This window comes from Chiloscyllium punctatum, chromosome 5, assembly GCF_047496795.1.
Source record: "Chiloscyllium punctatum isolate Juve2018m chromosome 5, sChiPun1.3, whole genome shotgun sequence".
In the NCBI taxonomy this organism is placed as follows: Eukaryota; Metazoa; Chordata; class Chondrichthyes; order Orectolobiformes; family Hemiscylliidae; genus Chiloscyllium; species Chiloscyllium punctatum.
In genome coordinates this window covers 95,128,393-95,147,059 of record NC_092743.1, presented here as the reverse complement: position 1 = coordinate 95,147,059, position 18,667 = coordinate 95,128,393, and the positions used below count along the sequence as shown (strand labels likewise).

At 39.0% G+C, this 18,667-nt stretch overlaps 1 protein-coding gene across 2 annotated transcripts in view; it reads right to left on the bottom strand.

The window, feature by feature from the left end:
- The window catches only part of riok1 (RIO kinase 1 (yeast)), a 48,843-nt gene that overhangs the window by 27,884 nt on the left and 2,292 nt on the right, over window positions 1-18,667 (bottom strand). For both annotated transcript variants that reach the window (XM_072570803.1, XM_072570804.1), the window contains exons 2-6: window positions 9,533-9,713; window positions 8,081-8,168; window positions 5,033-5,102; window positions 3,249-3,291; window positions 2,199-2,291 (exon numbers count right to left, since the gene is read on the bottom strand). In XM_072570803.1, coding sequence (XP_072426904.1) covers window positions 2,199-2,291; window positions 3,249-3,291; window positions 5,033-5,102; window positions 8,081-8,168; window positions 9,533-9,713 — 475 coding nt within the window. The remainder of the gene's footprint in view (window positions 1-2,198; window positions 2,292-3,248; window positions 3,292-5,032; window positions 5,103-8,080; window positions 8,169-9,532; window positions 9,714-18,667) is intronic.

Genomic DNA, 18,667 nt, shown 5'->3' with positions numbered 1-18,667 from the left:
TTGTGCGTGGGAAATCATGTCTCACAAACTTGATTAGGTTTTTTGAAGAAGTAACAAAGAGGATTGATGAGGGCAGAGCAGTGGATATGATCTAGATGGACTTCAGTAAGGAGTTCGACAAGGTTCCCCATGGGAGACTGATTAGCAAGGTTAGATCTCAAGGAATACAGGGAGAACTAGCCATTTGGATACAGAACTGGCTTAAAGGTAGAAAACAGAGGGTGGTGGTGGAAGGTTTGTTTTTCAGACTAGAGGCCTGTGACCAGTGGAGTGCCACAAGGATTGGTGCTGGGTCATCTACTTTTTGTCATTTACATAAATGATTTGGATGCGCGCATAAGAGGTACAGTTAGTAAGTTTGCAGATGACACCAAAATTGGAGGTGTAAGTGGACAGCGAAGAGGATTAACTCAGATTACAACAGGATCTGGACCAGATGGGCCAATGGGCTGAGAAGTGGCAGATGGAGTTTAATTCAGATAAATGCGAGGTGCTGCATTTTGGGAAAGCAAATCTTAGCAGGACTTATACACTTAATGGTAAGGTCCTAGGGAGTGTTGCAGAACAAAGAGACTTTGGAGTGCAGGTTCAGAGCTCCTTGAAAGTGGAGTCGCAGGTAGATAGGATAGTGAAGAAGGCGTTTGGTATGCTTTCCTTCATTGGTCAGAGTATTGAGCACAGGAGTTGGGAGGTCATGTTGCATGGGACACTGGTTAGGCCACTGTTGGAATATTGTGTGCAATTCTGGTCTCCTTCCTATCAGAAAGATGTTGTGAAACTTGCAAAGGTTCAGAAAAGATTTACAAGGATGTTGCCAGGGTTGGAGGATTTGAGCTACAGGGAGAGGCTGAACAGGCTGAGGCTGTTTTCCCTGGAGTGTCAGAGGCTGAGGGGTGACCTTGTAGAGGTTTACAAAATTATGAGGGGCATGGATAGGATAAATAGACAAAGTCTTTTCCCTGGGGTCGGGGAGTCCAGAACTAGAGGGCATAGGTTTAGGGGGAGAGGGGAAAGATATAAAAGAGACCTAAGCGGCAACTTTTTCATGCAGAGGGTAATACGTATATGGAATGAGCTGTCAGAGGCTGTGGTGGAGGCTGGTATAATTGCAATATTTAAGAGGCATTTGGATGGGTATATAAATAGGAAGGGTTTGGAGGGAACTGGGCCAGGTGCTGGCAGGTGGGACTAGATTGGGTTGGGATATCTGGTCGGCATGGACCGATTGGACTGAAGGCTCTGTTTCCATGCTGGACATCTCTATGACTCTAAACATATGCAGGAATTGAGAGCAATTAGCTACATCTGGGAAAAAGAGGGAGGCGAAGCTACATGAACAAAATTGTTTTGACATGCGCTTGATAACTGGCTGCTCTATTGCCACAAGGATGATTGATTGCTCTGCACAAGAATTTAAGGAGTTAACTGCAGGAAAGCTGTGTTTTCAACCAGACAGACAGTCAATGCTAAATGTAACAAGGAAGCTACTTCTGTTAAGGCGGCAAGCTACAAACATGCAATAATTTGGAAGAAAGAAACATCAAATAATATCATATCATGGACCTGAAGAATGAAAAACTCTATTAGAATCCAACACCAGAACTCCCATTTCAGCAAAACCCTGGAGAACAACTCTGCGTAAGGATCAAACCCTGGACACATCCAGAGTTTCTTTCATCCAAATTATTGTTTGTAGCTTGCTTTATCATCAGGAGTAGCTTCCTTGTTCCTTGTTACACTTGGCATTGACAGCCTGGTTGAAGATGAAGGGCTTATGCCCGAAACATCGACTCTCTTGCTTCTCGGATGCTGCCTGACCTGCTGTGCTTTCCCAGCACCACACACTCGAGTCTGGTTAAAGACACAGCTTTCCTGCAGTTAACTCCTTCAATTCCACTATTAATCAGGTAATAGCTAAGTTTAGTTAAAAGGCTTGATTTGCTTACTTGAGTGTTCTTATTTTGATTGCTACATGTCAAAAAGTTTGAAAACATCATTTCAGTACTTGATTGTCTGTGAGATTTCTTAAGAAGTAGCCGAACTGAAGGTAACTTGTCATCATTTGCCTACAACATGCTTTTGGAATACTAGTTATAGTTTTAAAATCAAATAATCCAAGCCAGTGATCTATTGATAGACGACATAGTGACATATTTATCATTCTTAAGTGATTTTCATCACTCTCCTCAAAGGATTACCTCCTTGCCTGTACTGATACATCCATGGATTTGAGATATCACTCCTCTGCTCAGCATTTTAAACAAGATCATTCGGGTTCGTGGATCCAAAACCTAAGAATTAATAAAATCATAAGTGATGCACCAAGTACCTGTATACACTAAATGTAATCTCTCCAAAGATGCACACCTGTAACGTTCATCACAATGAATGAAGAGGGAAATGGAAACTTAAAAAATTATGATCTCTATAAAGATCAGAAAAATCTCTGCTGCCACAACAGACAAAATACTACAAATTAAATATTTTATCATACAGCTCATACTTTCAAACACATAATAACATCTCAAATTTCATATCTTCTAGCTCTTTCTTCAAGTATTTTACATTTATCAGGAATCTAATTCTAGCTACATAAACAATGTGTTTTATACCAATTGAAAAGAAAACCTGTCTTTTATTGCTACTGCTGCTTAAAAATGACCAGACATTTCTGTTTTAACAAAACAAAATTTGTATGTGGCAGATTAAGATAGTCAGAAAAATAATTGTGAAGCTAATTTTCTGCCACAATATTACTTAATAATATTCATGCATCTATACTGGAGCTCATAAGCTATATTATATGTGATACTAAACAAAGGAATACAAAAAAAATTATAAATACTCAATATGTGAAGTGTCTAAATTTGTTTAATATCTTAAAGGCGCTCTATAAAGTTATATTTATGAAAAATCTTTAGCATATATCTTTTTAAAGCATTGTTTTTAATTTACTGAAACTCCACTTACCAATACCACATACATACTGAATACCGAGGAACCTCAATTACCTGGCATTCAATTATCTGAATTTCGGATTATCCGGCAAGATCACAAGGTCCCAATGCTTGGCTAAACTCAGTTATCCAGCATTTGATTATCCGAATATTCAATTATCCAACAAAATACTCCCCGCCCGTGTCGTTCGGATAATCGAGGTTCCTGTACAAGCAATCATTGCTAATATACGTAATTTCCCTGATCCACTCAAACACATTTGCATCTTGAATTAATATACTAATCATTACCTGCTCCACAGTGGCTCGGTCAGATTTATCTTTAACCCGAAACCTAAAAAATAAATTGTCAAAAATAAAGGACTAGCGTAAACACACTCCATTTCAGAAGTGCTAAGTAACATTTGAAATAAAACCAGCAGCGGACACAACAAAAAAAAGCACACGGTCGACATTAAAGAAAAGGGAAATATTCTATTAACTGCCTTAACCAACTTACCATGTGAGGCTGCCTTCTGGGATCTGTGACATACATTCCAAGGATCCTCTACACTTTATTTTAAGTATCCTACCATTTATTCTATATTCTTTCCCCTCATCAGACTTTCAAATGCAATAGCACACATAGCTCCAGACTGAACTCCATTTGCTATTTTCCACCAGCTTCAGTGGACAGATATCCTCAGCTTTATTCTTCTCTCCTAGCTACATGGATAATCTTTGTGTCATGTTTGCTACGTTTAAGTCTAAATCTAGCTACATGCCACAAAATGCAAAGTGCTAAATGTAAAATCCCTCAAGATAGCTTTTCAATCACAAAAACATTTGTGAATCATAAATTACATATAGCTATTAAAACACTGAGCTAGATTCTGGTGGAAGGGAGCAACTGGTGGCCAGCCATACAGATTAAAAGTGCAAGTACACCTGCAAAATTAAAAATATTATGGTAGATTATGCTGCAAGTATAAACTTGTAATGGTATGGGAAGAGTAAAAGGACATTGAGAAGATGGTGGCCTAATAGGTGAGTAATCCACAGGCCTGTGCTAACATTCTGCCAAACTACATCAGAATTCCAGCTGGTGAAATTTGAATTCAATAAAAACTTGGAGTTAAAATGCTGGCCGAATAGTGACCACAGTTTATTGTCGTAAAAACCCATCTGGCACAAGGAAGAAAATTGCTGTCCTTACCCTGTCCAGCCTACATGTGACTCCAGACGCACAGCAATGTGGTTGACATTTAATTGAGTAATAAATGCTGGCCTAGACAGCGATGCCAACATTCCGTCGACAAAACAAAGTGAACAAAAGGATAAATAGCGTATTTCCTTAAATAGTTAGGTTAAAAGGGATTGAGAAATAAACAGGAAGATCCAAAAATGTTTAACTAAAGTGAACAAGTATCATTTCAAGATAGGCATCTCAGTAGAGGTCTTTTTTGGCATTACCTCGAAACAGAAAAAAGTGCTGGGAATCCTTGACTATAAAGATTACAGAAGTTCAATTGGAAAACTCACCCTAAGTTCTTGAGCAAGGACTAACAATATAGTTATATCTGCACTTCACAGAATCAGAGAGCAAATTAAAATTAAAAACCAAGTCCACTTAGTTGTCTATTTTTCTTGTTTTATTTCCCTCCCATATTATTTCTTGCTTTCCCAAGGTACTGGCTTACTTTTGCTGTTCAATGCAAAAACAGCATCACAGCCAACCCTAACATTGACATATTTGCTGTTCCAGCAGGAGTCAATGGACAGCAACCAGAAGTAGGAACCCTGGCTGATTCACCCATCCTAAATTATCTGGCTTTAAGATTAATTATAGCAAACAGATTGTTGCTCCATTTGACATTACCTAACTCATCACAAAGTCATGACTAAACCTGAAATCAGAGGAAATAGCTGCAGTACCCTTGGAATAAACCCAGTCACCATTGGAATGACCTTTCTTTCTCTATCAATAACTGCAGCTTAACGGGAATAGCTACTTAAAACACACAATATATTTGCATATGTAAAAATTGCACAATCTGAGAATTACCTTGAAATTTCAAATACTTATTTTTACTTACATGTCTGTATGCTTCTGTCTTGATTTTTCAGTTACTCTGTTTATCACAGAGTCATCAAAATTTAGTTTATCTAACAAAAAGTCAAAAGATCAGAAATGGGCCTGTATGCAAGATAACTTTGTACTCATTATAAAATATATGTTATTGTAATGATGGTAAAGTGCAGATGCACTATAGCTTTGAGGTACTTCTTGCTCACCTAACAACATGCACTATTATTAAAAACTGATTAGTCTTGAAAGTTTACTATTCCTTAAGATTTACAATATTATATATAAAGTCCTCAACTTAAGTCATTTTGTTTAACATGGGGCCTGTAACCTCATTAAACACCGCAGGATTCATTTTAACATAGTTTCCATTGTGGGATTTATTTTAATGCAGTTTCCCTGCACAAACCAATTGGTTTCTTTCTGCTTCCTACAGCAGCCTCTGCTCACTCCTCCACCTCCCAGTTGCGGTGCTTCCTGACCTCTTACCACTCAGCTGTGGCCTCTTTTCCATTCCTGACTTCCTAGTTGTGGCCTCTGTCCATGACCCAGGCTGAACCATGTACCGCTGGACTTGCGTTCCAGAATACAATACAAATTCAACATGCAGCTGGAACTCCAATGCAGTGGAGATAAGACTCCTGACTGTTTAAAAGTGCTGGACTTAGGTGTATAATCCACTTTTAAAAAAAAGATTTTCAAAGCTGCTTCTGCCCCACAGTGCTTCTTCTAAGTCTTTGTTCACAACAAGGGTTCAGGAGGGAGAAGTGGTGAGTGGAAGCATCGAAACAAAATGATTGTAAAAGCCCCAGCACTTCTGAACCATTGAGACCTGAACTTCCACAACTTCTGAACTCAAGCTACACACTGAATCTGGATGTTGAATGGGAAAGTAGCAAGACAGTGGGTTGAGAAGGGAAAGGGCAAAATTCAGTGGGTTGTTGGTGACTGAGGCATGCTGCTGGTGGTGGGATGAAAGTGATGAAGAGATGAGAGGATCAACAATTTAGTAGGTCAAGAGGCAAGGAGGATCTACAGCAACTAGATGGTTTGGAGCAGGATCACTGGTGAGAAGGAAGTACAGTTAACTTTGTTTTAACTGGGTCGTTATGCACTGGCAATCTTGATAAACCAGCAAAAATTATATATCTGAAATACTGGAAGTGTAACAGTGATGCATATACTCTTTATGTTAAAATTAGTGTGGGTTTTTACGCTGATTTTGTGGACCTCTTGATCAACCAACACACTCCTGGTTCCATAAGTAATGGCTAATAAATGGTTTGATGTAATTATACTTTAAGTAGCAAATTGCATTTTTCTTTCATATTTTGAAACTTATTTAAATATTACTTAATTTACCAATGTACGAATTTAGTAATACAAATCTTTCAATTTAGCGGATATTACACTTTCATTTTTTTGGGATGAGGAAGATCCTAAAGAACCCAACTACAATTTTAAAATGGGAACTGATATTTGCTTAAAGTTCATATTCTCAGGAACATGACCACAACTTTAAGTGAGGGCTTATCTTACTTTGCAATTGCTCATTCGGTGCATAATAATGAAATAGTTGAATCTTTTCAGCTATTCTCCCCTAGCTGGCCACACAAACTGCATTTCAACCACACTAATGCTAGGTTTAAAATGCAACTTTTCAAACAATCATAAGCATAGACTTGCATCCTATCAATCTTTAACACGTTGCAATAAGTTTGCAGATGACACAAAGATAGGTAGAGGGACAAGTAGTGTTCAGGAAGCAGACAGCTGTTAAAGGACTTGGACAGGCTATGAGAGTGGGCAAAGAAGTGGCAGATGGAATATAATGTGAGAAAGTGGGAGGTTATTGCCTTTGGTAGGAAGAGTAGAGGCATAGGTTATTTTTTAAATGGGGAAAGGCTTTAGAAATTTCAAGTACAAAGAGACTTGGGAGTCCTAATTCAGGATTCGCTCTAGGGTAACATGTATGTTCAATTAGCAGTTAGGAAGGCAAATTCAATGTTAGCATTTATTTCAAGTGGACTAGAATACAAGACGAGAGATATACTGCTGAGGCTGTATAAGGTTTTGGTCAGATCGTATTTAGAATATTGTGTGCAGTTTTGGGATCTGTTTTGAAAGAAGACTGTACTGGCCAACGAGGTGGTCCAAAGGTGGTTTAGGAGAATAATCTCAGGAATGAAGGGCTTGTCATTTGAGGAGCGGTTGAGGTCTCTGGGTCTGTACTCAATGGAGTTTAGAAGGATGGGGGTTGGGGGGGGGGGGGGGGGGGGGGGTGAAATCTGTACTGAGGGGCCTGATAGAGTGGGTGTAGGGAAGATGTTTCCACTAATAGGACAGACTAGGACCCAAAGGCATAGCCTCAAAGGAAAGTAAAGGGACTACCTTTTAGAACTGAGATGAGGATAAATTTCTTCAATCAATCAGAGAGTGATTAATCTGTGGAACTCATTGCCACAGAAGCTGTAGAGGCAAAGTCACTGAAGGTATTTAAGATAGAGACAGATAAGTTCTTGATTGGTAAGGGGATCAAGGGCTATGAGATGAGGTAAGAAGAATGGGGTTGAGAAACATATCAACCATAACTGAATGACAGGACAAATTCAATGGGCCAAATGGTTTACTTCTGCTTTAAAATCTTATGGTCTTATGGTAACGTATTGTGATATAATAACTGGAATGCTAAATAGTTTTAGTTAACACATAATGAAACAATAAAGTGTAAAAAAAAAACAAATTGAAACACTGGGCTCACATTATTGAATTTGAATGTAATTTGATTTCATTGTTCAAAAGTTCATTCTTATGTAAAATGAAGCAAAAAATGTCAGTAATATTACAAAATAACTTGCTATCTTCAGTATTAACATGATTTATTAGCCCTCTATATTTCTTTGGCAACTAATTTGCATTCTGAAAGTTATAAAGCTCTGCAAATCCTGCTCATTTAGGTATTTAATTGATGACTTAAAATATCAAACATAATATTATAATAATAGTTTTATCAGACTGTTTTCACAACTTGGAACTCGCCCTGCACCAATAAACCTACCAAGATTAATTTTATGTTCAAACTTTCTCAGAACCTTGTCCGTTGGAGTGGACATCTTTGCTGAATTACAAGAAATTTGTCGATTTGCCTGAAAGGACAAAATTGCAGAAGAAACTATGAAGCACATTCTGCCTCAGACTTAAAATTAAGCAAAAGAGCAGACCTTTATAATATGTTGATATTAAGCAAGTATAACAGAACATAAGAAAATGTCTATTAACAAAATTCAATCTATAAAATTAGTATGGGAAAAATAATTCACTATTGCTGGAGACTAAAATTAAACAAATGTCTGCTTGTTTTTTTTTACAAAGATGTAAATACATTTTGCATTGTTTAATTACCAAAAAAAATTATGATTTGCTTTCAGAACAAGGTTTATTTCAATTTATTGTTTTAATCTCTATGAAATTTATCACGGTCCCACATTTGGAGAATTCAATAACAAAACGTGCTCTTGGCAAAATCAGCCTGCTATTACATTCTGGATTAATGGCATCACTGAATATGGTGAGCACCCCAGAAAATAGAATTTACTCAGAATAGTTCAAATTTGATAGTTGTTATAAACTCTAAGTTTTGAAATAGGTGGAGTAGTCTATGCAGCCCTGTGAACCATCAAACGTTATTCTAGATCTCGGCTGATTCCCTAACTCAACGTCGTTTTCCTGTGCTATCCTTTTATCGTTGATGCCATTAATATCTAGAAACCTATTGTATCGACCTCTGTCTTGAAACTACTCAATGCTCAAATTTTGCACAACGCTCTGGGGTACAGAATTCCAAGAGTTCCCAAAACTAATCTCCAAATGAATAAATATTTCATCTCAGTCCTAAATTACTTGCCATCCAGAGACTGTTTCTTCCCACTCCTGACCAACTTCTGAAACTCAGCCAGGGAAACATTCTTTTTACATTTTCTGTCTATCTCCATTAAATTCTCTAAGTTTCTTGAGATCTCATCTCATTCTTTTAAATTCTAGAGGATAGCCTCTTTTCCTCAAACTCCCTGAAGTCCCACCATCACAAGTATCGGTCTGGCAAACTTATGCTCACTTCCACCTTGCCAAGTGAATTCTTCTTTCCTTAGGCAAGGGGACCAAAACTGTATACTATACACCAAATACAGTCTCACCAAGGTTTTATACAATTGAAGAAAAACATCTTTGCTTTTGTACACGATAAAAACAAATGAACAATTTGTAATTGCTAGCTGAAAGCACCTGCACGTTAGCTTTCAGTGAGTCACAAGCAAAGACATCCAGGTCCCTTTATACATCAAAATTCCCCAATCACTCACCATTTAAGAAAAACTTTGCACCTCTGATATCCCATCATGCAACCTCACACTTAGCCACTTCATATGCCCCATCTGCCTATGTGCCTTTCATTTTAACTGTAAGCAAAGAAATAAATTCAACACTGATTGAAATTGCAAAGCACTATATTTACCTGCTGGTTGTAACCCCTGGAAGCAGTGTAGCGCTTGGTGAGGTCTCCATCACAATCATTCCAGTCCCATTCTTCACCATCATCACTCGCAATATAATGTTCCTCTTCCTCCGAGTTACTCAGATATAAACTGTTGACTTTTCGTGCTGCCTGTTGTGTTTGCTCAGGACAGCCACAATCACTAAACAAGAGCTTGCATTTGTCACAATGCCTTTAACATAGTAAAACACCTCATGATGCTGAGAACAAACTTTTATCATCAACAAAATTTATCACTGTGCCACATAAGATGATATTAGGTAGATAAAGTGCCACAAGCTTGGTCAAAGATTTAAGGAACGCTTTAATGTGAAATAGAAAGGCACAGAGTCTAAGGAGGGAATTCCAGAGTTTATGGTCTAGACACAGTTGGGAACATTGGTGCTAGAGGTGGAAGGATAAAAAGAGAGATATACAAGACATCAAAATTGAGAGGAGTGCAGTGCTCTTGAATGGTTTTAATGTTTACTATTACAATGGCAAGAAGAGATGAGGGCACGAATGAATTTTAAAACAAGGTTGTGAATATAAAAAATTTTAATCTTGCCTAATGACTGCCTCCGGAGGACAAAAAACACATGCGTGATAGCTATACAGAACACAGAGTTGGGATGCATGTAGTATTAATTTCAGCAGCTAAAATGAGGCAATGGCAGCACTGGATGCTGTTACATAGGTGGAAGTAAATGTTCTTTATATATTTATTGAAAAATGTTTACTCTTTTACAAAAAACAAAAATTTGTAAAATTACAAAAATACAGAAAAGTAGAAATAATACATTATATTACATCAATGTTAACAATAAACTACCTATTCAAGATACAATTGTCTCATATTTATTTGATTTAACCAGTGAAAATAAACTTAAATGAAATAGCAAAATTAAATTACGTTACATTATACTACTTCCCTTGCTGCACCTCCACCGAAGCTCCTGTCCACGGGAGCAAACATTACTATACTCGTATTTACTAGGCCTCCTCCCCCTTGGGCCCCCGAACCTTCGCGGCTATATAAAGGCCCTAACCAGTACAGCTGATAGATCCATGTCTACGTAATTTAAAAACGGCCATCACGTCTTATAAAATTGCTCCGTTCCATGGTGCACCTACTTGTCAAATAATCTTGGGCACGTGCTCCATCACAAGTATGCGCCACCCCACAAGACTCTGAGGTTTTCTGATATCCAGTTCATGAGAATGTTCTTCCTCGCACAGTGTGTAAGAATGTTAAAAACCTCTTCCCTTGCTCACCCAGAGAGGGCAGGTCCAGTAGCCTCAAAAGAAGGGATACCAGATCTGCCTTAAGTTCAGTTCCTAGGATCTTCTCCAGCGCATTCACTATGGCACCCCAATATCCGCCAATCTTGTAGCAAGACAAAAAGCAATGCATGAGGGTGCCTTTGTTGATTTTACATTTGGGACATTCTGGAGAAGATGCTTTCTTAAACTTTGCTAAATTCTCTGGTGCCATATGGGCCCTGTGGAGGATCTTCAATCGCATAGCTTGTGCTTTATTGCATATTGAAATTTTCTTTACATTCCCTCATATATCCTCTCATGTTTCCGATGAAATTTCTTGCCCTAACTCCTTACTCCAGATCCCATGGCGTTCCCCATCTGCAGATAGTATATAGTACTAACCAAAAGAGCGCCCCCGACCAGAGCACTCTTCTCTATATCCCACTTGTAGGGCTGAGCCAAGAGTGTGGACTTCTTCTGTAAAGAATCCCTAACTTGGAAGTATCGAAAAAGGTCCCAGTCAGAAACCCCATATCTCTGGCTTAACTGGTTGAAAGACATCAAGACCGCTCTCTCAAATAAATCTCCCATACAGGAGATTCCTTTACCCTACCATGCTCTAAAGCCAGAGTCCATTGACCCCAGTCTAAATCCTGGGGCTCCCACTAATGAGGAGAAGGCAAAGTCTTATGCAAATTGCCCGGATCCTCCCTGATTATCCTCCATGCTTTCACCGTATTTAAGATAATCAGGCTCTCACAGTACCCAGCCACAGACCTCATCTTGTCCATAATCAGTAAGGTTATTCCCCCTCGGTACAAGTCTATTATTTCAGTGAGTTCACAAATTCTTTTGCTTTTTCCACCGAGTCGAAGTTATAGACAAATCCCCCATAATTAAAACACAGTACTGCCAGATACCTCAGAGAATACTGAATATTTAAGTCTCTTAATTTTTTTCTTATCATCAAAAGCTTCCCTCTTCTTAATTATGGCCCCAGCCTCTAGTATATAAAAGTTTGAGAATAATGTTTTTTCAAGACATTATTCTCAACCCTTTACATACTAGAGGCTGTGAGTCACTTCCCAGTCTTCTGGATGTTTTTTATTATTAACTGCTTTCCTTTATCGTGCTGGAATCGAACTAGGACCGGCCAGGGGGCACTGATCCGAGCCGGACCAGCGCATCGCGATCCGGTGGGCTGGCTCCACATTCACCCAGTTGGCCCTCGAAAGTTCAGATCTGCCTCTTTTAAGTTCTCCATCGTGGTCTCCGACGCTGCGGTCTTTTGCTTGACCGCTTCTACATGTCGATCCAATAACCGAATCTCCTTTTCATGCTTTTCAGAATGGCAGACTTTGGTTCCAGCACCGTTTCAATTTTTTTTTTTTTACAGAGTTTTGCAAACTCCAAGAGTAGATGGTGCTGCTTCCCTGAGCTTAAAGGCGCTGCAGGTGTACTCGAGATAGTAGGGACTACCCTGCCTGCAGTGCTCCTCTTGCTCCCTTTCCTTTATTTGCCTTCATTTTGACTCCAAAGTCTCCAAATCCAAATGAAAACGGTTCTCGGTGTTCTGCTTGCTTTACACTGACAATTTCTCTGAGGGGGTGATGCTAGAAGCCCACCTCACCTGGGGTATGGCACAGAGCCCAACCCAGAGAGTTTTCAGACTGCCAGCATCTTGAATCTCCATAAATGGGCTTTATAATGGTGTGTGTGTGTGTTTGGATCACAAATCAAACTGATTAAAAGTATTAACAATTTTCAAGATAAAAATCGGCTAAATATAATTCCATGAGACTGCAATGCAGTACTCAGGATCATAACACCAGATACAGGGAAACATGCACATATTAAATAAATACCTTAATTTTCTATAAGAAACCTCCCAGCCCAATCATATTGCTCTGACAGAACTAAACTACCAAAAATATAACAACTATTTTCTCAATTTTATTGATTAGAGGTAGATACATTCACTCGATTGTACATTGAATTATCTTGAAATTTGGTCTTTTGTTCAATAAGCTGTTTGCAAGAGCTTAAATAGCTTTCCTGTACTCAATATTTGAATTTAACACCTCAATAAGTTGTCCTGTTTATACTGGCAGACAACTCTGCTCATGGATGAACAGAGACACTAGAGGAGGAGCGTACATTTAAAAAAATGCATTAAAGCAGAAAGAGATGCCAAGGCAATTGTATATAGGTGGGTTAATCTAGCTAACTACAGTATTGTGAAATTCACATCAGAACCAAACCAGCTCTCACAAACAAATATGTCTTCTGACAAGATGATCTTTGTCTGCTTATGGAATTTGTACATTCAAAATTTATATTTCGTATTTTATTTTCACATAAAGGACACAATAATGTAAGAAATAAGTGAAAGAGTAGGGTATATGGCCCCTTGATTCTGCTTCACAATTTAATATGATCAAGGCTAATCTAATTGCAACCACAAATCTGCATTCCCACTTGCACTGACAATCTTTTACTCCTTTGTTGACCAAAAGTCTATCTACCTCTGACTTAAAATATTTAAGAACTGCTTCCACCAACTTTTTAAGAACAGTTCCAAAGACTCATGGCCATCAGGCTGTTCTTGACTCATCTGTTTTAAATGGGTAAGCTTTGACTTTCATACACTGACCCCCATAGTTCTCGATTCTCCCCTCAAAAGAAGCATCCTCCCAAATCTACTTTGTCAAGATCCGCCTCCTCCCTCACCAGGATCTGTTTCAAATAAGCGGATTGCTATTATTCTAAATGCAACAAATATAAGTTTAGTCTGTCCAACCTGAGAAACGCATTCATCTCAAACTGCACCCCCTCATCTCCAATATTAGTCTAGTTAATCATCATTGCCTGCCTCCAAAGCAAGATTCCTTAAATAAGGTGAAAATACTGTATCCAGATGTGGTCTCGTCACTATCCTGTATCATTGAAACATATTCTCTTTTTGTATTCAATTCTGTTCATGATAAATTGTATTACTTTTCTATCTGATTTGGTTTATTGCATGCTGTACGTGATTAATTAACAAGGATACCCAGATCCCTCTGCAATCTTTCAACATTTAGATAAATGCTTCTTTGTCATTCTTAGAATTGGTCTTCCAAGGAGCATCCCACCCAGATCCACTTCCACTATCCCCCCAAACACTATCCCTGTAACCCTGCATTTCCCATGGCTAATACTTGCACGTCCTGGACGCTATGAGGCAATTTATCATAGCCAATCCACCTAACCCATCTTTGGACTATGGGAGAAAACACAGGCAGTTACAGGAGAACATGTAAACTCCACATGAATAGTCACCAGAGGCTGGAATTGAACCCGCATCCACGGTGATTTGAGGCAGTCATGCTAACTGTGCCACGATGCCAAAATGAGCAATTTCACAGTTTCCCACGTTAGATTCCACTTACCTCATCTCTGCCCACGTCTTTTGTGTCATTATGTCTTCAGAAATTGTGTTTCTATGTATCTTTGTTGTCAGCAAATTTGGCAGCCAAATTCACTGTCCTTTCATCTAATCATTTATATAAATTGTAAACAGTTGAGGTCCCAGTATTGGACCCTCCGGCACACCACTGATGATTTTTGCTGATCCTAAAAAGACCCATTTATGCCTACTTGATTCTGGTTAATCAGTTAACCTTCAGTTCATGCCAATATTTTGTGTTGTACACCATGAACTTGCATTTTCTGCAATAACCTTTCTGGAATAACATTATCAAATGCCATCTGGAAAAGTAAAGTCCATCCTCCATTTCCCCATTATCTACACTAAAAGCTGCCTGCTCAAAAAACATCAATAAATAACTTAAACACGATTTCCTTTTCACAAAACCTTTTTGCTCTGTCTGGTTACCTTGAACTTGTCGAAGTGCCATAGAGTCATAGAGATGTACTGCATACAAACAGACCCTTCGGTCCAACCCGTCCATACCGACAAGATATCCCAACCCAATTTAGTCCCACCTGCGAACACCCGGCCCATGTCCCTCCAAACCCTCCATATTCATATACCCATCCAAATGCCTCTTAAATGTTGCAATTGTACCAGCCTCCACCACTTCCTCTGGCAGCTCATTCCATACACGTACCACCCTCTGTGTGAAAACGTTGCCCCTTAGATCTTTTTTATACCTTTCCCCTCTCACCATAAATCAGCCCCAGCCTGTTCAGCCTCTCCCCAAAGCTCAAATCCTCCAACCCTGGCAACATTCTAGTAAATCTTTTCTGAACCCTTTCAAGTTTCACAACATCTAGGAGACCAGAATAGCACCTAAAATTTCCTCATGACAGATATTAAGTGAATTGGTTCGTAATGTCTTGCTGTCTCTACGCCTTTTATATAAAAGAGCAAGAATCACTGTGTTACTCAAATTAACCAAATCAAGGAAAAATCAAAATCACTGCATTAACTACCTCACTAAGTGCTTCCTTAAATAACCTAAGATGAAGTCTGTCAGGATTAGGGCACTCATCAATTTTAACAATTTATTCAGTATCTCTTAATTTCCTTAGTATTCAAAAATCTATTGATCTACTTCTTTGAATATTTTAAATGACTGGCCTCTACAGTCGACTTCTATGAAAATTCCAAAGATTCAAAAACCTCTTAAGACATTTCTCTGGTTCTCATTTCAAATTTCTGACTCTTATTCTGAGATTACGCCAAATTCAACGCAAAGAAACATCATCACAAGAGGTTTGATAAAGTGTCTATTAAGAAATTTGTGTTTCAATTAGATCAACTCATTCTTATAAATTCCAGGCGATATAGGCTCAATCTAAACATTTTTTTTAAACAGATAAATCTCATCCTACGAACCAGACTGGTGTAAACTCTTCCCTAGTCAAAGGAAGTCAAAATGTACACAGCAATTCAAGTGCGATCTCACTGAGGCCCTCCCATAAATTGCTAAGTGCCTCTCATTGTGAGCAGCAATCACTCATTTTGATTTAAAAAATAAAGCTGCTTTTATGCATTTCATCTTTAGATTTCAACCCTTTGTATTTAGATTCTGTGCATTATGGTAATATTTCAGTTTAGAGATGTTCCTTGATGGCTTAGTCCAGAAATGTATTACACAGTGGAAACTTGATTCTTACTAGCCAATCAAGTCCTGATTTTTTCCAGAATTTACAGATCTTGGCAAATAGTTAATTAGAAGAATCGAGAAGACAAAACAAAATCAATGAAAAAAAAAACAAACAAAAATAGAATGCAAAATTCAAAATACAATATTGCAAATGCAACATTTCATTTCTTCAGAACTGAAGGAAAATAGAAATGCATGGGGTTTATGCCATTGAAATGGGGAAATGGAATGAAAAACAAACATATATAGCCACATAAATCACATATCAGATGTCTTCTTTAACCTCAACTAAAGATATCCACTACCAAAGTTGACAAAACCTTCAACTGTGTGCAGCCAATTCCTGCCTTTCTTTTAACACTTCTGCTCTCACCAACTCATCTCTCATAGAACAGCAATCGGATTCCCCTTGTCCTTCACTTTTCACCTCAACAGCATACACATTAAAAATATTCTCTTCAGCCATTAGGCTTTTTTCAGCCTTCTGAATATTGCTTAAAATGATTGAATAATCTGTTTCAATGTGCTGAATTGAATGTTGTTGGGCATTGCCCTCCACAACTCAATAACTACTCACGATTTTAGAGATCATTTGTAGCTCAGATTTTCGGTCAGGTTCTAAGTTTGCTCACTGAACTGGTAGATTTGTTCTTAGACATTTCATCACCATGCTAGGTAACATCAGTGAGCCACCGATGAAGCGCTGGTGTTCTGTCCTGCTTGTTATGTGTGTGTGTCTTGGTCTGTTGTGGTGGGTGATATCACTTCCAGACCCCATTTACCAACCTCTCAGAAAAAGAATTGGAAGAGGTATCACCCACCACAACTGACCAAGACACATAAATAGCAAGCAGGACAGAACACTAGAACTTCATTGGAGGCTCACTGATGATGTTACCTAGCATGGTGACGAAATTTCTGAGAATAAATCTATCAGCGCAGGAGTAAAAGTATAACCTTAGCTGCAAAAACCTTCTCTAAAATTGCAAAATCCTATGGGTGCAATACACTCAAATTAGCCCAAAGATGGGAAACCAATACCATCTGACTGAGCACCACCTGCCAACAACTGTACTTCCTACAGGAATACCTCAGGAAACAGGCATTACCACAATGTGTCAAATACAAACCAATCTCACCACCCCATAAGCCAGAAGAACAGCAGAACAGAAAGGCCGCAGGATTCTACGAGAAATGACAAATGATGCCCACAACCAGCTCCACAAATATGATCAAGACACTTCGCGCCAATAAACGCTGCACACTAATGCTGCTGACCAGAAATGGACAAGTACGTTAGAACGAGCCATCAACACTGAACAACAGCAGACCAAGACAAAGAAAAGACTAGCCCTACAAGAAAAACTGGCACAGCAATAACATGGACAATTCAGAGACTTGAATAAAGAACCGTTGGATTGACCACTCAAATACATGGAAAAAGCCGTCCTAGTACGAGGGATGAACTTCAATCACAGGAACGCAGACAAAAAGGACTTCCTAACAGCATTTGAACCCACCCTGAAAGATAACGGACTTACAAAAGAAATCCAGCAGGCCATCAGACAGACAGTAACACCAACACTAAGCAGAAAGGTAGAAGGGAACACCCTCAACCCACAGGAAAGGAATACCTTGGAAGGACTCAGAAAAGGCAGGAATATTGTAATCCTACTGGCAGACAAGGGGCACCTGACCGTCATCCTGAACAGAACACAATACATTGAAAAAGCAAACACACTTCTCACATTTACCAATACCTACTGACAGGTGGCGATGACCCAACTCCACAGCAAACTCTGAGGAAACTACACAAGACAGGTGAAATTAACAAGACAGACTTCCCAAAAGAATGAAATCTGATGGATCCAACATGCCCGTTTCTATGGATTATCAAACGTACCTAAACATGGGGATCCCCCCTCAGACCCATAGTCTCACTTCCTGGTACACTGACATACAGACTAGCAAAGGAACTACAACGCAAACTGAAACACCTAGGAGAATACTTAGGCCACTCCATCCACTCCATCCAAGAATTCCTTAACATCAAAGACACCAAGGTAGAGGACGATGAGGTCATGGTTTCCTTCGATGTGACAGCCCTATTCACATCAATATACATCACTCTAGCCAAAGAAAATCTGGCCTCACTGTTAGACAAACCAAGGACACAAACACCTGACAGCAACAACTCCTTCAGCAAGGACAGCATCCTCAAACTAGAAGATCTAAGCCTCACAACCCACATCATCTTCAAAGATACGATTTAAAAACAAATCAACGGGATACCCATGAGATTACAAATATCAGGATTCTTAGCAGAAGCAGTCATGCAGAGGTTAGAATGACCAGGCCTTCCCATGATCCCGCCCAAGCTTTTGGTCCGCTATGGGGATGACACCTTTGACATCATGAAACGCAACAAATTAGAAGAAACCCACAAACACATAAACAACGTCCTTACTGTTATAAAGTTCAGCAAAGAGGAAGAGAACAATAACAGTAGAATGAAAAACCCATGGAGAGTGGGAAGTCACACACTCTGATCAGATACTCAACTACAGGAGCAATCAGGAAAAAGTGAGGACTGCAGATGCTGGAGTACCAGAGTTGAAAAATGTAGTGCTGGAAAAACACAGCAGGCCAGGCAGCATTCGAGGAGGAGAATTGACATTTAGGGCATAAGCCCTTCTTCAGGAAGGGCTTATGCCCGAAATGTCGATTCTCCTGCTCCTCG